At 38.3% G+C, this 12,775-nt stretch overlaps 1 protein-coding gene and 1 long non-coding RNA gene across 5 annotated transcripts in view; one reads left to right on the forward strand and one right to left on the reverse strand.

Moving 5' to 3' along the window:
- Positions 1-12,775, forward strand: part of MYO16 (myosin XVI) — a 719,880-nt gene that overhangs the window by 672,361 nt on the left and 34,744 nt on the right. For all 4 annotated transcript variants that reach the window (XM_063651142.1, XM_063651143.1, XM_054446940.2 and 1 more), the window contains one exon: positions 4,341-4,499. In XM_063651142.1, the coding sequence (XP_063507212.1) occupies positions 4,341-4,499 (159 nt within the window). The remainder of the gene's footprint in view (positions 1-4,340; positions 4,500-12,775) is intronic.
- Positions 3,347-6,737, reverse strand: LOC129011754 (uncharacterized). Its single transcript, XR_008493427.1, has 3 exons — positions 6,456-6,737; positions 6,073-6,147; positions 3,347-3,533 (listed from the first exon to the last, which is right to left on the reverse strand). It is a non-coding gene; the product is annotated as an uncharacterized LOC129011754 (long non-coding RNA).

Below are 12,775 nucleotides of genomic sequence, written 5' to 3' on the forward strand. Positions count from 1 at the left end.
TACACAACCCCTTACTTCACTAGATGCAGAGGCACAAAAATGTCTCAGACGCATCTTTAAATATTATACAGGATGTACAGTATTCACTTCCTTACTTGTTTAACTAAATTCACTGAGAGTTTCAAATATTTTCTTTTGATGTGACTTTTCTTCATTCTCAGAACTCTGCTGGCCACTGCTTGAAGGCATGAAAAGGCTTGATGACTTTGTTTGCACTGTATTATTTCTAAAATTCCCCTGAAAGCATGCATCACGTATATGCACTTTTAACAAAGACCTCTTCAGACTTAATGCCGTCGTCCTCTTGATTTCTGATTGTTGTAATTCCCTCACTGCTGAAGTGCTGGGTAATGGGAATGCTTTTGACAAGGAATGTTGTGTGCCAAGCTACCACTTTACAGGAGAACTCAACCATCCAGAGTTTCTGCATTCAATCCTCAATGTGTTGAATCTAGAAATTAACAAGTCAGGGCACGGCTGCTTTCACGTGTTTGGATCTAACTGGGAGAAGGGTGTTTATGAGCAGAGGCTGATGCATAATTTAGTAGAATGCCGCGGCTACTACAAGCAGAGGAGAACCCCAAAGTGGGGATGACGATACTGAAGCCGCAGCACTATTGCAGCTGCCAGAGTGCAGCTTTGCAACCTACAGTTTTCGGTTCATTACCACTGAGGCCTGGGTGGTGAACTCATCACAGGAAAGAAGCTGCCATATCCTATCCTTTACATCAGCAAATGAAACAGTGAAGGAAAACTTTACATAGAGGAGCCAAGAGTAAAAGAATGACTGTGGGGGGACTGCTGAGCCCTCTGGGCCTCAGTCTGAATCTGGCTGCCTTGCCATGAGTTGTGAAATGTTTACACAGAGATTAACTTCCCCAAGCCTCAATGATCTCATCTCGAAAATAGGTGTAATAGTGACAACTCTTCAGAATTGTCATGAGAACAGAGCTAAACCAAGCACCACATCTAGCAGGGAATTGGCACCTAATATACACCTGGGTGATGGTAACTATTGTAAGAGCAATGTGAGGAAGTATGCTGATCGTTAATTCTTAATGCCTGACGTTAAGAAGGGCCTATTCCCTTATTCCCTTCCAGAGCCAGCCTTAAGTAGATAAATGTTTTTAAGATTTAAAAAATTAAAATTTAATTATAAATTAAGATTTAAAAAATTAAAATTTAGCAGATACTTTAAGGATTTAAGCCTAACCTGGGTGACCATTTAAAAGCATATCATGGTGGCTGAGCACAGTAGCTCATGTCTGAAATCCCAGCACTGTGGGAGGCCAAGGAAGGCAGATCGCTTGAAGTTCATGACCAACCTGACCAACATGGTGAAACCCTCACTCTCCTAAAAAATACAAAAATTAGCCGGGCATGGTGGCGTGCACCTGTAATCACAGCTACTCTGGAGGCTGAGGCAGGAGCATCTCCCAGGAGGCAGAGGTTGCAGGGAGCTGAGATCGTGCCACTGCACTCCAGCCTAGGCGACAGAGTGAGAGACTCTGCCTCAAAAAACAACACAAAACAAAACCCAAAAAACATGTCTTGGCTACAGTTTAACCTGCCAATTGAAAAATAGAAATACGTTTAAACTTTAATTGCAAAAATGAGAATTTTGGCTGTAATTGAAATACATCAGTTGATGAGATAGAAATCAGTTGTGAGGGAGGCCAGCCTGAAGTGCTCAGACCGAGAGCCAGCAAGTGCCTCAGAGGATTCGCTTATTGCCACCAGGTGTAAGAGGACTGTGCTCATTCAGAGCCTTGGGGAGGCCCTCACTGCGCTGAGAATAAAACCTCTCAGTTCCTCTTTGGTGGTTTCCCAGGCCCTGACTCATTAGTACCTGGTTCCTTGAACATGGTGAGCTCTTTCCTGCTTTGGGGTATTTACACGTGGTGTGGAGGTTGCCTTTCTAAAATCACGAGCTGAAGTGCGACCTCATGGACCTCACCCTCCTTGCCTGGCTGCCGACCAGTGTTTTCCACTTACTAGGTTTTCCACGCAGCTGTGAGTCCACCACGTTTAATTATCTGCTTGTGTATCTGCTTGTTTATTGCCAATCACCTTTTTGAGAGAGAAGCTCCCAGGTACCAGGCAGCGGTATTCATTATGTATCTCCCGCACTCAGTGAGTATCTGGCACACAGTAGGCACCCAATAAATAACTGAATTAAAGAATGCAAAAATAAAATAGGTGAAAGAAACATAAAAGCAGGTGAGTACATCTTGAGCCAGTTTTAAAACAGAACCTGTTTTACTGGCATTCGGAAGCTTAAGAAAAAAAAAAGCCAAACTAGAGTTGACCACATTGAATAAGTATTCTTTCAGTTTCAGCCCGTTCAATAATTGCTCATTGTCAAGAGCTAAAACAGTTAAGATCACTTGACTTTCACTTTTGTTGCCATTCTTGTACATGCTAACTTGACTGAAGGTCTTTGTTTTTTTATGCATAATGGAGTCAGAAGCCACAGTGGCTCACTGGATCATTTAAATTTAAACTCTTCCGCCTAGTTTTCAAAATGCCGATAGTTTTGCCTTTATTCCATCTATCCAGCATTTCCTGCTCATAAATCTTGACCTGCTTTCCTTTCTGGGCAGAACAGGCTGTGCTCTGTGCTTGTAAAGGAGAGGTCCCTGCGGGTGATCTGACCAAGGTCCTGACTGGTGGGTAGGAAGACTTGGGGTTGATGCGGGAGAGGGCTTGAGTGCACCAAAGCAAGAAAACAGGAGTCAATATGGAGAATTTGGATAAACATGCATTGCTTGTAGTGCTATTTCACGGTATGTCTCGAGAGGCAAGAGGAGATAATATCAAGGAAGGAGTTAAGAGGGACCAAGTCAAGACCAGCCTTGAGAGATAAGCTCTGAGGAGCTGGAGCCTTCCCTTCCTTCCTTCCTTCCTTCCTTCCTTCCTTCCCTCCCTCCCCACTCCCTCCTTCCCTCCCTCCCTCCCCCCTCCCTCCTTCCCTCCCTCCCTTTCTGTCCTTTTTTCCTTTCTTTCATTGTTTTCCTGTCTTCCTCCCTCCTTCCCTCCCTGTCTCTTTCCTACCTTCTTTCTGTAGATTGTAACCAACAGCAGTTTATCCAAAAGTTTTCAGCATGGAAATGACATAATCCAATTTGTCTTTTAATGAAAAGTAAAGACTGAATAATAATCAGAACATACAGGTTAAAGTTCCATTCTATCTCTTTCCAACTGCATGACTCTGAGTAACCCTAATTCCTTCTTCAGCAAAATAGGGATAACATCTCTGCCTATGGAGGTACCGGTGATTAGGATTGGGGTGGTAATACACCGTTCTGCCATATTTAAAGTATAATAAAGCAAATGATGCGTGTTGTCCCATTCAAATAATTTGTTAGTCTAAATCTTTAGAAGGGCCTAACTTTAAGACAGTCAGAATCAACTGTGTCCCAACAGAAAAGAACCAAAGTCTAACACATATCCTTGATGCTGAATCAAAAGTCTCCAATAGGTTGCAGCTTTTTTGAGGTTCCTTAGGAAGCAAGAGCCAATCCCAGGTGCACCTGTGAAGTCAGAGAAAGGGAACTTGGCAGAGGTGGTGATGGGGAGATGTCTGGCCCCTTGATGGCAGTTGTGCCTGATTTGCAAAGTCTGATTGTGTGCCTAAGGGTAATGCAGTGACCGTGGGGAAACCTACCTCCGTTAGACATTGCTCCAAAGAGCAAGTGTTTGCTGTGTTTCACTTTATTAATATTACATCACTTTAAAAAGTCTTCATCAGGCCCTTCAGTGGAATTTGGACAGTGGCTTCTATGTTCATACCTCTCAAAACACTTAACATAGGACAAGCATTACATATTTAAGTAATTATCTTAGTGTGCAGAATGCAGAAGTCGAGTATTGAAGTTTAGTATTCCAATATCGACACTAAAAGTGTTTATAGTGATGTTGAAAATATCATTATAGTGTTTCTTATCACTCAAGTGTTTCTTATTTTTTCCAAAGCTGTAAGATTGCCTAAATTTATTTAAATGTAATCATTCAGAAAACTCCTGAAACATGAACTCATTGCTTTCTCATGACAGGCAATACTATAATGACAAGTTATTTGATCTATGACATCAAAAATTCTTTATAAATATATTTGAATGCAACAAGTTATTTTTACCACTTAACATTTTCCTTTTTGTTTAACGTTGTGGCAAAATTTGGTGAATGTTATATAGGCTACCAATTTTATTAAAGATTATTATTATTTTAAATGTCATGAATGTTTGATTTGATGTTTTATTATTTTCTCCAAATGTTTTATTCAGTATATTCAGTACATGTTATCAGAAAATAATTATGTTTTCTAAAATTTATTTTAGGTTTTGAAACTAACATGAACATAAGTAGCCGAGATGACCCTAGTACATCAGAAATTACTTCCGAGACTCAAGACAGAAATGCAAATAACCATGGAATTCAGTTATCTAATTCACTATCTAGTGCTATAACTGCTGAAAATGGAAATTCCATCTCAAATGGTAAGCACTTTTTAAACTCAGAAGTAAATGTATAAAAGTTTTAGGCTGTGTCAACTTTCTAGGAGGAATGGATTTAAAATATGAAAATGAAGTAGGGTTAAGAACTGGAAAATAGAATATAAACCATGAAACTCCCCTGCAGGTATTATTGTCAGCATATGATTGCTTCAGTTAAAGAATTGGAATTGTATTCACTCTTTGTTGACTTTTCCAAAATTTTATGGAGTGTTAATCTAAAAGAACTGGTCCAAAATTAGTCTTATACTGAGCAGAAGAAGGCAATAGATTCTCTACCAATATTTTTAATTAAAAAATTATTCTGGAAACTAAGATATGTGAAGGAAAATAATATTAAAGAAATGATAAGTGCCAGACTGGCTTCAGGTATTTTAAGTACATCAATGAGTGCCACATTTAGAAAGTAGCTTGATTGCAGGTACAAAAGCTGAGGATCACGCAAGTATTTTCTCTCACAAATAAAAGAAGACAGAGGCTTCTGGGAATAACTGATGGGAAGACTCAGACCAACTATTCCTGAGAGCCTCCCACAAGCTGGGAAAGCATGTTTGTTTAGTCTAATTAGCGGCGTGGGAGAACCATCACCATGCTGAAATGCTGGGAAGCAGCTGAAGACCTGGGAGTGGGGTGCAAGGTGAGCCGAAGCAAGGAAGCCCACACTTGAGACTTGGCTCATGGAGACATAAGGGTACCCACATTGTTCAGAGAAGGCAGCTAAGAAGTCAAGTTGTGCTTCTGACTGCCTTCTCAAATTACAGGGCAAGAAACTGAGTCGTGGCCCCACCAAGGCCTTGGGGTGGGGCCTTCAAGTGTTCTTCCCAAGAGTCAGAGTGAACCAGAACCAAGAACCATGTTGAGTTGCCCAGATGTAACCAGGCCTACAGGTACCTGGGAGAAACACATGTAAATCTTCCCCAAAGGGCAGTAATAGCATCCTAGGCTTCAAAACATTCTTAGAAACCATTTTTCAAATGCAAAGTCCAACACAGTTAGAAATAACCAGGCGTAAGGGCACACAAAATAAGATAAAAAATTAAAAGCAGAGACAGCAGCCAATTGCAATATGTCACAGGGATTCAAAAGATTGGAATTCAAAGACACATGCCTTAAAATAAGTATGTTTACTCAGCCCCCCACGAAATGAAACAACGAGAATTTCAGCAGAAATGGGAAACTATAAGGAAATCGTCAAATGGAAATTCTGAAATTGGAAAATGCAATAATAAAATTGAGTACAACAGAGGATAAAGTTAAATTTAATTAGATATAGTTGTTTAAAAACAAAACAAATAAAAAATAACTGGGGAAGTGGAAGATAACTCAGAAAATCTCCAGAATGAAACAGATTGAAGCAAAAGAGAAGAATGGAAACTCCAGACAATGGTTTAGAGATATAAAGGACAGTGAGAAGGATGATTGAAGTCTTAGGGAAAGAAGAGGGAGTGCATGAGCAGAAGAAAGACTTGGTGAGAAATGTTAGAGCATCTCCCAACATTGACGAAAGAGCGTCAGGAAACAGATTTAAGTTGGCAGATTTTTATAACGTTCAACATACATTCTTCATGGGATCCAGCAATCTGACTCCTCGGTATCTTCTCAAGAGAAATGACAGCAGTGTCCACACAAACACCTGTATGCAAATGCATATGGTGACATTATTCATAATCACATAAAACTGGAAATAAATTCAGTGTCTTTCAACTGGTGACTGGCTTGTATTAGTGATCCATCGCTGTGCAAAACATTACTCCCAAAACTTGGAGGCTTATGTAAGAAATGGTTATTATTTCATAGTTTCTGTGGGCCAGGAAGCTGTCTGTGGCTTAGCAAGGTGGCTTTGGTTTAAGGTCCCCCGTGAGACAGCAATCAAGCTGACAGCCAAGACCACAGTCATCTTGAGACTTGAGTGAAGGCTGATCCATTTTCAAGGTCACTCACATGGCTATTAGCAGGCCGCAGAAGGTTCACATCCAAGTCAACTCACATGGGCCTCTCCACACGGCAGCTCTCCCCACATCCCTGAGCAAGCAATCCAAGAGAGAGCACCCCAGATGGAGGCCGCAGTCTTCACATAACCCAGTCTTGAAAGTGACACCCCAGCACTCTGTCACGTTTGATTGAGTCACTAAATCCAGGCCACACTCAATGGGTGGGGAGTCCGTGAGTGCCTGGAGGTGGGCTCACCAGCATCTCACAGGCTGAACTAGCACATGGATGAAGTCTGCAATAAATAAGAGTGATCAACTGTAACAAGCATCAAGAGGGATGGCTAAAGCATTGTGTTGAGGTTAAAAAAAAAAAAATCAAAAGACTAAATGTGATCCTGCTTATATAACATTTGGGGAAAAGCAAAGCTGGAGACAGAAAACAGCTGAGTGGTTGCTGGAGGCTGGGCGTAATGGCAGGAGATGAAGTTCAGAAGGACATGTGGTGTCATAGACAACCGGGAGTGCTCATGTCTGCAGATGCACAGATGTGTATGTCTGAAAATGGTGAATCTCACTGTCTCTAAATTACACCATAATCAATCCAACTTTTGTAAAAATGAAACAGAAACCTTTGCAAAGCCTGAGTAGGATACATAAAACTTTCCTAGGTGTATCATAGTAAAACATCTATAAAATAAAGACCGAGAATTAATTTTAAAAGCAGTTAGAGGTAAAAATATGTACTATCTTCGAAAAGCAGGAACTGAAGTCCAAAGACAATGAAATAACACAGTTAACATGCTCAAATAAAATAACTGCCCCCCAAAAATTCCTGTAATAATGAAAGGGAGTTAATACTTTCATTGTATTAACATAGTTTATTGTATTACATAGTTTATTTTAAGGATATTTTTAGGAAAAAAAATAAAAATGAAAGGAATTAAACACTGACAGACTCAGAATGCTTAGAGATGAAGGAAAGAATAAAGAATAACTAAAAAGGCAGTAAAATTTGGAGGGGTAAAATAATGTTTAATATTATACACTGATAAACCTACCTTGCCAGTTGTAACCTCAAAGGTAACCCCTGAAAGAATGTTAGTGGGGTAGATAATATCCAAACTAGTAAAAAGAGAAAAATAAAATCATAAAAAGTCAACTCAGAAGATGCAAAAAGGGGATAAAATAGGAAAAGTAGGGCAAGGAGAAAGTTCTGAGACAGTAGATATAAAAACACATATGAAAATAAACCTTATTTAATTACAATAAACTTTAAAAGACTTATCTAATGTAAATTTCTATGAGAAATGATTAGCAGAACATTTTAAAAACTAAGATTTCTGAAAACAGTAAAACATAAGGATTCTGAAAGAGTAAATGTAAAGGGATAGAAAAGAAAAAGATACAACATGCAAATATTAAAAAGCAACAAAAATAGTGCTCATATATTTGAACTTCAAAAATTACATCTCTAGGCCAGGCGTGGTGGCTCACCCCTGCAATCCCAGCACTTTGGGAGGCCGAGGCAGGCAGATCACCTGAGGTCAGGAGTTCGAGACCAGCCTGGCCAACATGGTGAAACCCCATCTCTACTAAAAATACAAAAATCAGCTGGGCGTGGTGGTGTGTGCCTTTAATCCAAGCTACTCAGGAAGCTGAGGTAGGAGAATCGCTTGAACCCAGGAGGCAGAGTTTGCAGTGAGCCAAGATCGTGCCACTGCACTCCAGGCTGGGTGACAGAGCCAGACTTTGTCTAAAAAAATTAAATAAAATAAAATCTCTAAGTAATCAATGTATTCAAGAAAAAATCACAAAATAAATTAAAAACCAAAACATTTTAACTAATGACAATGCAAATATGACAACAAAACTTTTAGGACATGTCCAATGTCTTTTGTGTATGAGTGGAAGGGGTTCAGGTACAGTGTTGGTATGGTCAATATGTGGCTGGATGGCATCGTGGCCATGGCTGGGCTTTTAGTGTCCACATCAACTGAACAGTATCTATTGTCCCAATTAAGTCATTTCTTATGCTTCATTCCATCCCATCCTCCCACCTTGCCACCCTTCTGAGTCTCCAGTGTCTATTATTCCACTCTACGCCCAAGTGGACACATTATGTAGCTCTCACTTGTAAGTGAGAACATGTAGCATTTGTCTTTCTGTGTCTTAGTTATTTCACCTAAGATAATGGCGTCCAGTTCCATCCATGTTACTGCAAAAGATCTCTTAAGAAATGGAAATGTATGGCTTCAAACATTTGCATCACAAGAAAACAAATACAATGAGTGTTAAAAGTATCTAGAAATTAGAAACAGAACAAAAACTAAATACTACGAAAATAGAAGGAAAGATATAATAGTGATAATAAGAACATAAGTTATTGAAATATAAAACAAATAACAAAATAATGTGAAGGGATAGAAAGGAAGGAAAGAGAAAGTTGTTTATCTTTTAAAAAATTATCTTTAAAAACATTAATAAGATTGAAAATTTCTTGCAAGGGGATAGAGAAAGAGAAAATTGGCACAAATAACAGATTTTAGATTGAAAAGGGGACATCAATACAGATCTGGCTGAAATTAAAAATAGTAAGAGAATATTACAAACAGTTTTACGCCAAGATAAATTTGCAAATTTACATAAACAAATACATTCTTAAAAAAGATAGAACTAACGAAAATGGACAAAAGAAGTAGGAAAGCTAAATAACACCGTAAATGTTAAATTAATGGAATTTGTAATTGAGTGCCTTCCTACAAGGAAAATTCCAGAATCAGATGGTTTCTCCACTACATTTTTCCAAAATTCTAAGGATGAAATAACTCCAATGTCACATACATGCTTTCAGAGAATAGGAAGGAAGGAGAAAAAAAATAATATTACTCCAGCTTTCATAATTAGCCACTTAATTTATGACAAAATTGGCATGTGAGGGCACGGGGGAAGAATAATTGATTGCTATCCATGTGGAGCGAACAGTGAAACTTGACTCTGCCTAATGCTATACACACACAACAATTCCTGATAGATTATAGATCTGTATGTCAAATGTCAAATAATAAAATGGATAGAAGAAACAATAGGAGAGTATCTTTCTTACTTCATAAAAGGAAAGAAGGGCTTCTTAAGCAAGACACAAAAGTTTTAACCATAAAGAAAAAAGAAAAAAAAACATAAACAGGGAGAAAATATTTTCAGCACATTTACCCAACAAAGACTAATATTCAACGTTTATTTAAATTAAAAACAAAAGACAGCTGAAAAGAAAATTGGACAGAATATGTGAATACCACTTAGAAAAACATTTTTAATGGAGTCCAACCTCATTAGTAACTAGAGAAATGTAACTGAAGACTCCAGGGCGATACTGCCACACACACTCTGGAATTACAGACCTGCCTGACAAGGAAGAGGTGCTCGGAGAATGGACTGCCACAAAGTGAGGACAGCGATTTCATTCGAAGGAGAAGGCCAGTAGCGATTTGGAGAGATGACTACAGGAGCTTCCGCAGAGCTGCCAGTGTTCTATTTCTTTATTTTATTTGTGTGGTTGTTACAATTCTGCAATTTTAAAAAAAAAAAAAAGAGGAAGAAAGAGATGGAGAAAGGGAACTTCTCTTCACCAAAATATTTAAGTTTTCCGTGTTTTGAGGCAAAAGGCAAAAACTACAGCTTTGGAAATGATCCCAAAAAACTTAATAATAATAATAATAATAATAACTGCAAGTCTTACTCTAGATATCAAAACCTAACCAAAAACCAAGGAAACAAACAGTAACCCTCTAGACCAAAATGGAGATGTTTGTGGAATAGGTTCCATGAAATTAATAATATAAATTCTTTAGGAGTATCAAGGTTCTAAACTTCAGCAAGTTAACAGATAGTGTGTACAGCCAAAGCCTGCAACACAGATTCCTGTGTTCTCCCTTAACATGCTTACAGATTTTAAAATAAAGTTGGTTCTATGCTGTCATTAAGTAAAAACCACTTGAAAATCTCAAGAGTTATGTGTGCAAAAGGAAAATTATTTCAATTGGAAATTCAATCTTTCAAAGCAACTTGACACATTTATGCTGATCTACTCTTGTGAGCGCCATGAATTTCTGGGGGCCTGGAACCTTCCCCATGATTTTTAAAACATCCAGCACAATACCCTTTATACTTAGGCCCTCAGTAAGCATTTGCTGATTGAAACAATGTTGTTTGTTACGGAGGAATCAGTAAATCCCATACAGAGGGCAGAGTCAGAAAAACTGCCTAGTCAGTATTATAGAAATTGAACAAACATTACACATGTGCAGAATGTGATATATACATGAGCATGATAACTCTTAAAGCAATTATTAGTACAGGTTCATAACTTACAAAGTGCAGCCAATGCACTTTCTAAATAAGGGCACAAGATGAAAATAAATGTTTAAAATAACTTAAAGTTCTAATTGAATCAGAAACAGTGTTATTTTCTAGGAAACATTTCTCTTTTGAATGCCAGTATCTGCATGCTACCTCTGCTTCCCAGAAATAATTATCTGTTTGTTCATTTGTTGAAATATAGTTATGTGTGGGTAATTATAGCTATCACTTACTTTAATTGCCATCCTTTTACTGATGTGAACGCAGACTTGGATCTTTTTTTGTATACTTAATTATTCCCTGGACTTGTGGTTATTTATCATTAGATTAGAGAGCAGTTTTTAGTGTTAGAACATTTTAGCTTTATCAAACAAAATATTGTGAACATAAAGATGTTTATTTTGTGGGGACACACAGATATAAAAAATTCCAACTAGGGCATTTTATGTTCAGTATTATTTTCTTTCTTGCTATTCAGTGAATATACGTAATATGGCTGGTTATCAGGAAAAATTGCAATTAAAGAATACAGTCATTGCGTTTGCATTTACATTTATCATTCTGTACAAGTTGTCTATTTTTAATTTGCATTATGTTCATCCTCAATGCACAATAAGGGTTATTTGTGTTGAATAAAGGCTTCCTAAGGCAAAAGGTTAGGGGACATCCTTTGCAAGACCAGGAAATCTGCATTCTGTGCTCCGACTCTGGCACCTTGTTGAACTTAGGCCATTAGGGCACCAAACCACACCAGTTCTGGGAACATCTAAGAATGGCTTCCATCAGCCACACCTCGAAATCAATCCAAACCACCAGCCAAGGAGCCTTTGGTTGGAACCCATAAATATCTTTAATATGTATTTTACAACATCACTTTCTTTATGGAGATTGTACACCTTCTTTGGAATGCATACCCTTGTCTGACTGAAAGCCTAACAGCCAGAGAAAAGGAAGCAAGCCTCACTTGACAATCTGGAATATGTTGCAATCATCTATTTTAAGCAACAGAAGTTACCTTTGCAAAGAAAGAAAACTCCTGGGGCATCGAGTAAGCCCTGCCCCACTCATCCTTCTAGTTAAAAGCATTTTAAAGTCACATTAAATAATTTCTAATTTGGATATTATTTAATTACATTTTCTCCACTGCAGTTGAGAAGTCAGTGTTGAAAAGGAATAGATTGAAATGCTCACTCTGCTATTTCCTAGCAGTGGAATATTGTTCCCAGTGCTTAAGGCATCGTTCTGCCTGGGTTTGAAGCTCAGCTCTGATGCTTAACTCCCCGACCATGGGCAAGTTACTTAACCTCTCTCTTTTTCAATTTTCTAATCTTAAAAATGGGAATAATAAATAAAAGCACCGACTTCATGGATTGCTGTATTTTATATGATGATATTTAGCAGAAAGTTAATACTCAAGAAATATTACCTATACACAGTTATTCATAAAATATTATGTGTTTTAGAGCTAGAAGAGTCATGAGGGTTTATCCAACAGAAACAACAATTACAGGAATGAGGTAGATGAGGTGCAAGGCAGTGAATTCGTTTCTCTGAAACCATGCAGGCTATAATAGTAGATCAGTGCTTTATGATATTTTCTTAGACACAAATGCCCACGTGTACAGCCAAATACAAAATATTACTTGGATGGCTTGTGCTGGTATTCAGGGCAAAGACAGACATTACAATTTGGAATCTCTGGGATGAACAGAAGCAGAAATATCTGGGTGGAGTCCAAGGGAAGGGTCTATTTAATATCTAGGTTGGAGGATTCAAAATAATATGAAGGGCAGGATGGCAAGAGGAAACCCAGTGAAGAGAGAGGTGCACATTAGTCAATCAAAACACTTACCAAGTGCACCTGTCACATGTAGGCATTGTGTTATGCATGGGAGCCCTATGATACCTAAGCAACACAAGATGACCTCTTTGTGTGAACAGTGAAAATACGGAGCACGTTGAAAATACATACCA

The sequence above is a fragment of the Pongo pygmaeus genome, chromosome 14 (assembly GCF_028885625.2).
Source record: "Pongo pygmaeus isolate AG05252 chromosome 14, NHGRI_mPonPyg2-v2.0_pri, whole genome shotgun sequence".
NCBI lineage: Eukaryota > Metazoa > Chordata > Mammalia > Primates > Hominidae > Pongo > Pongo pygmaeus.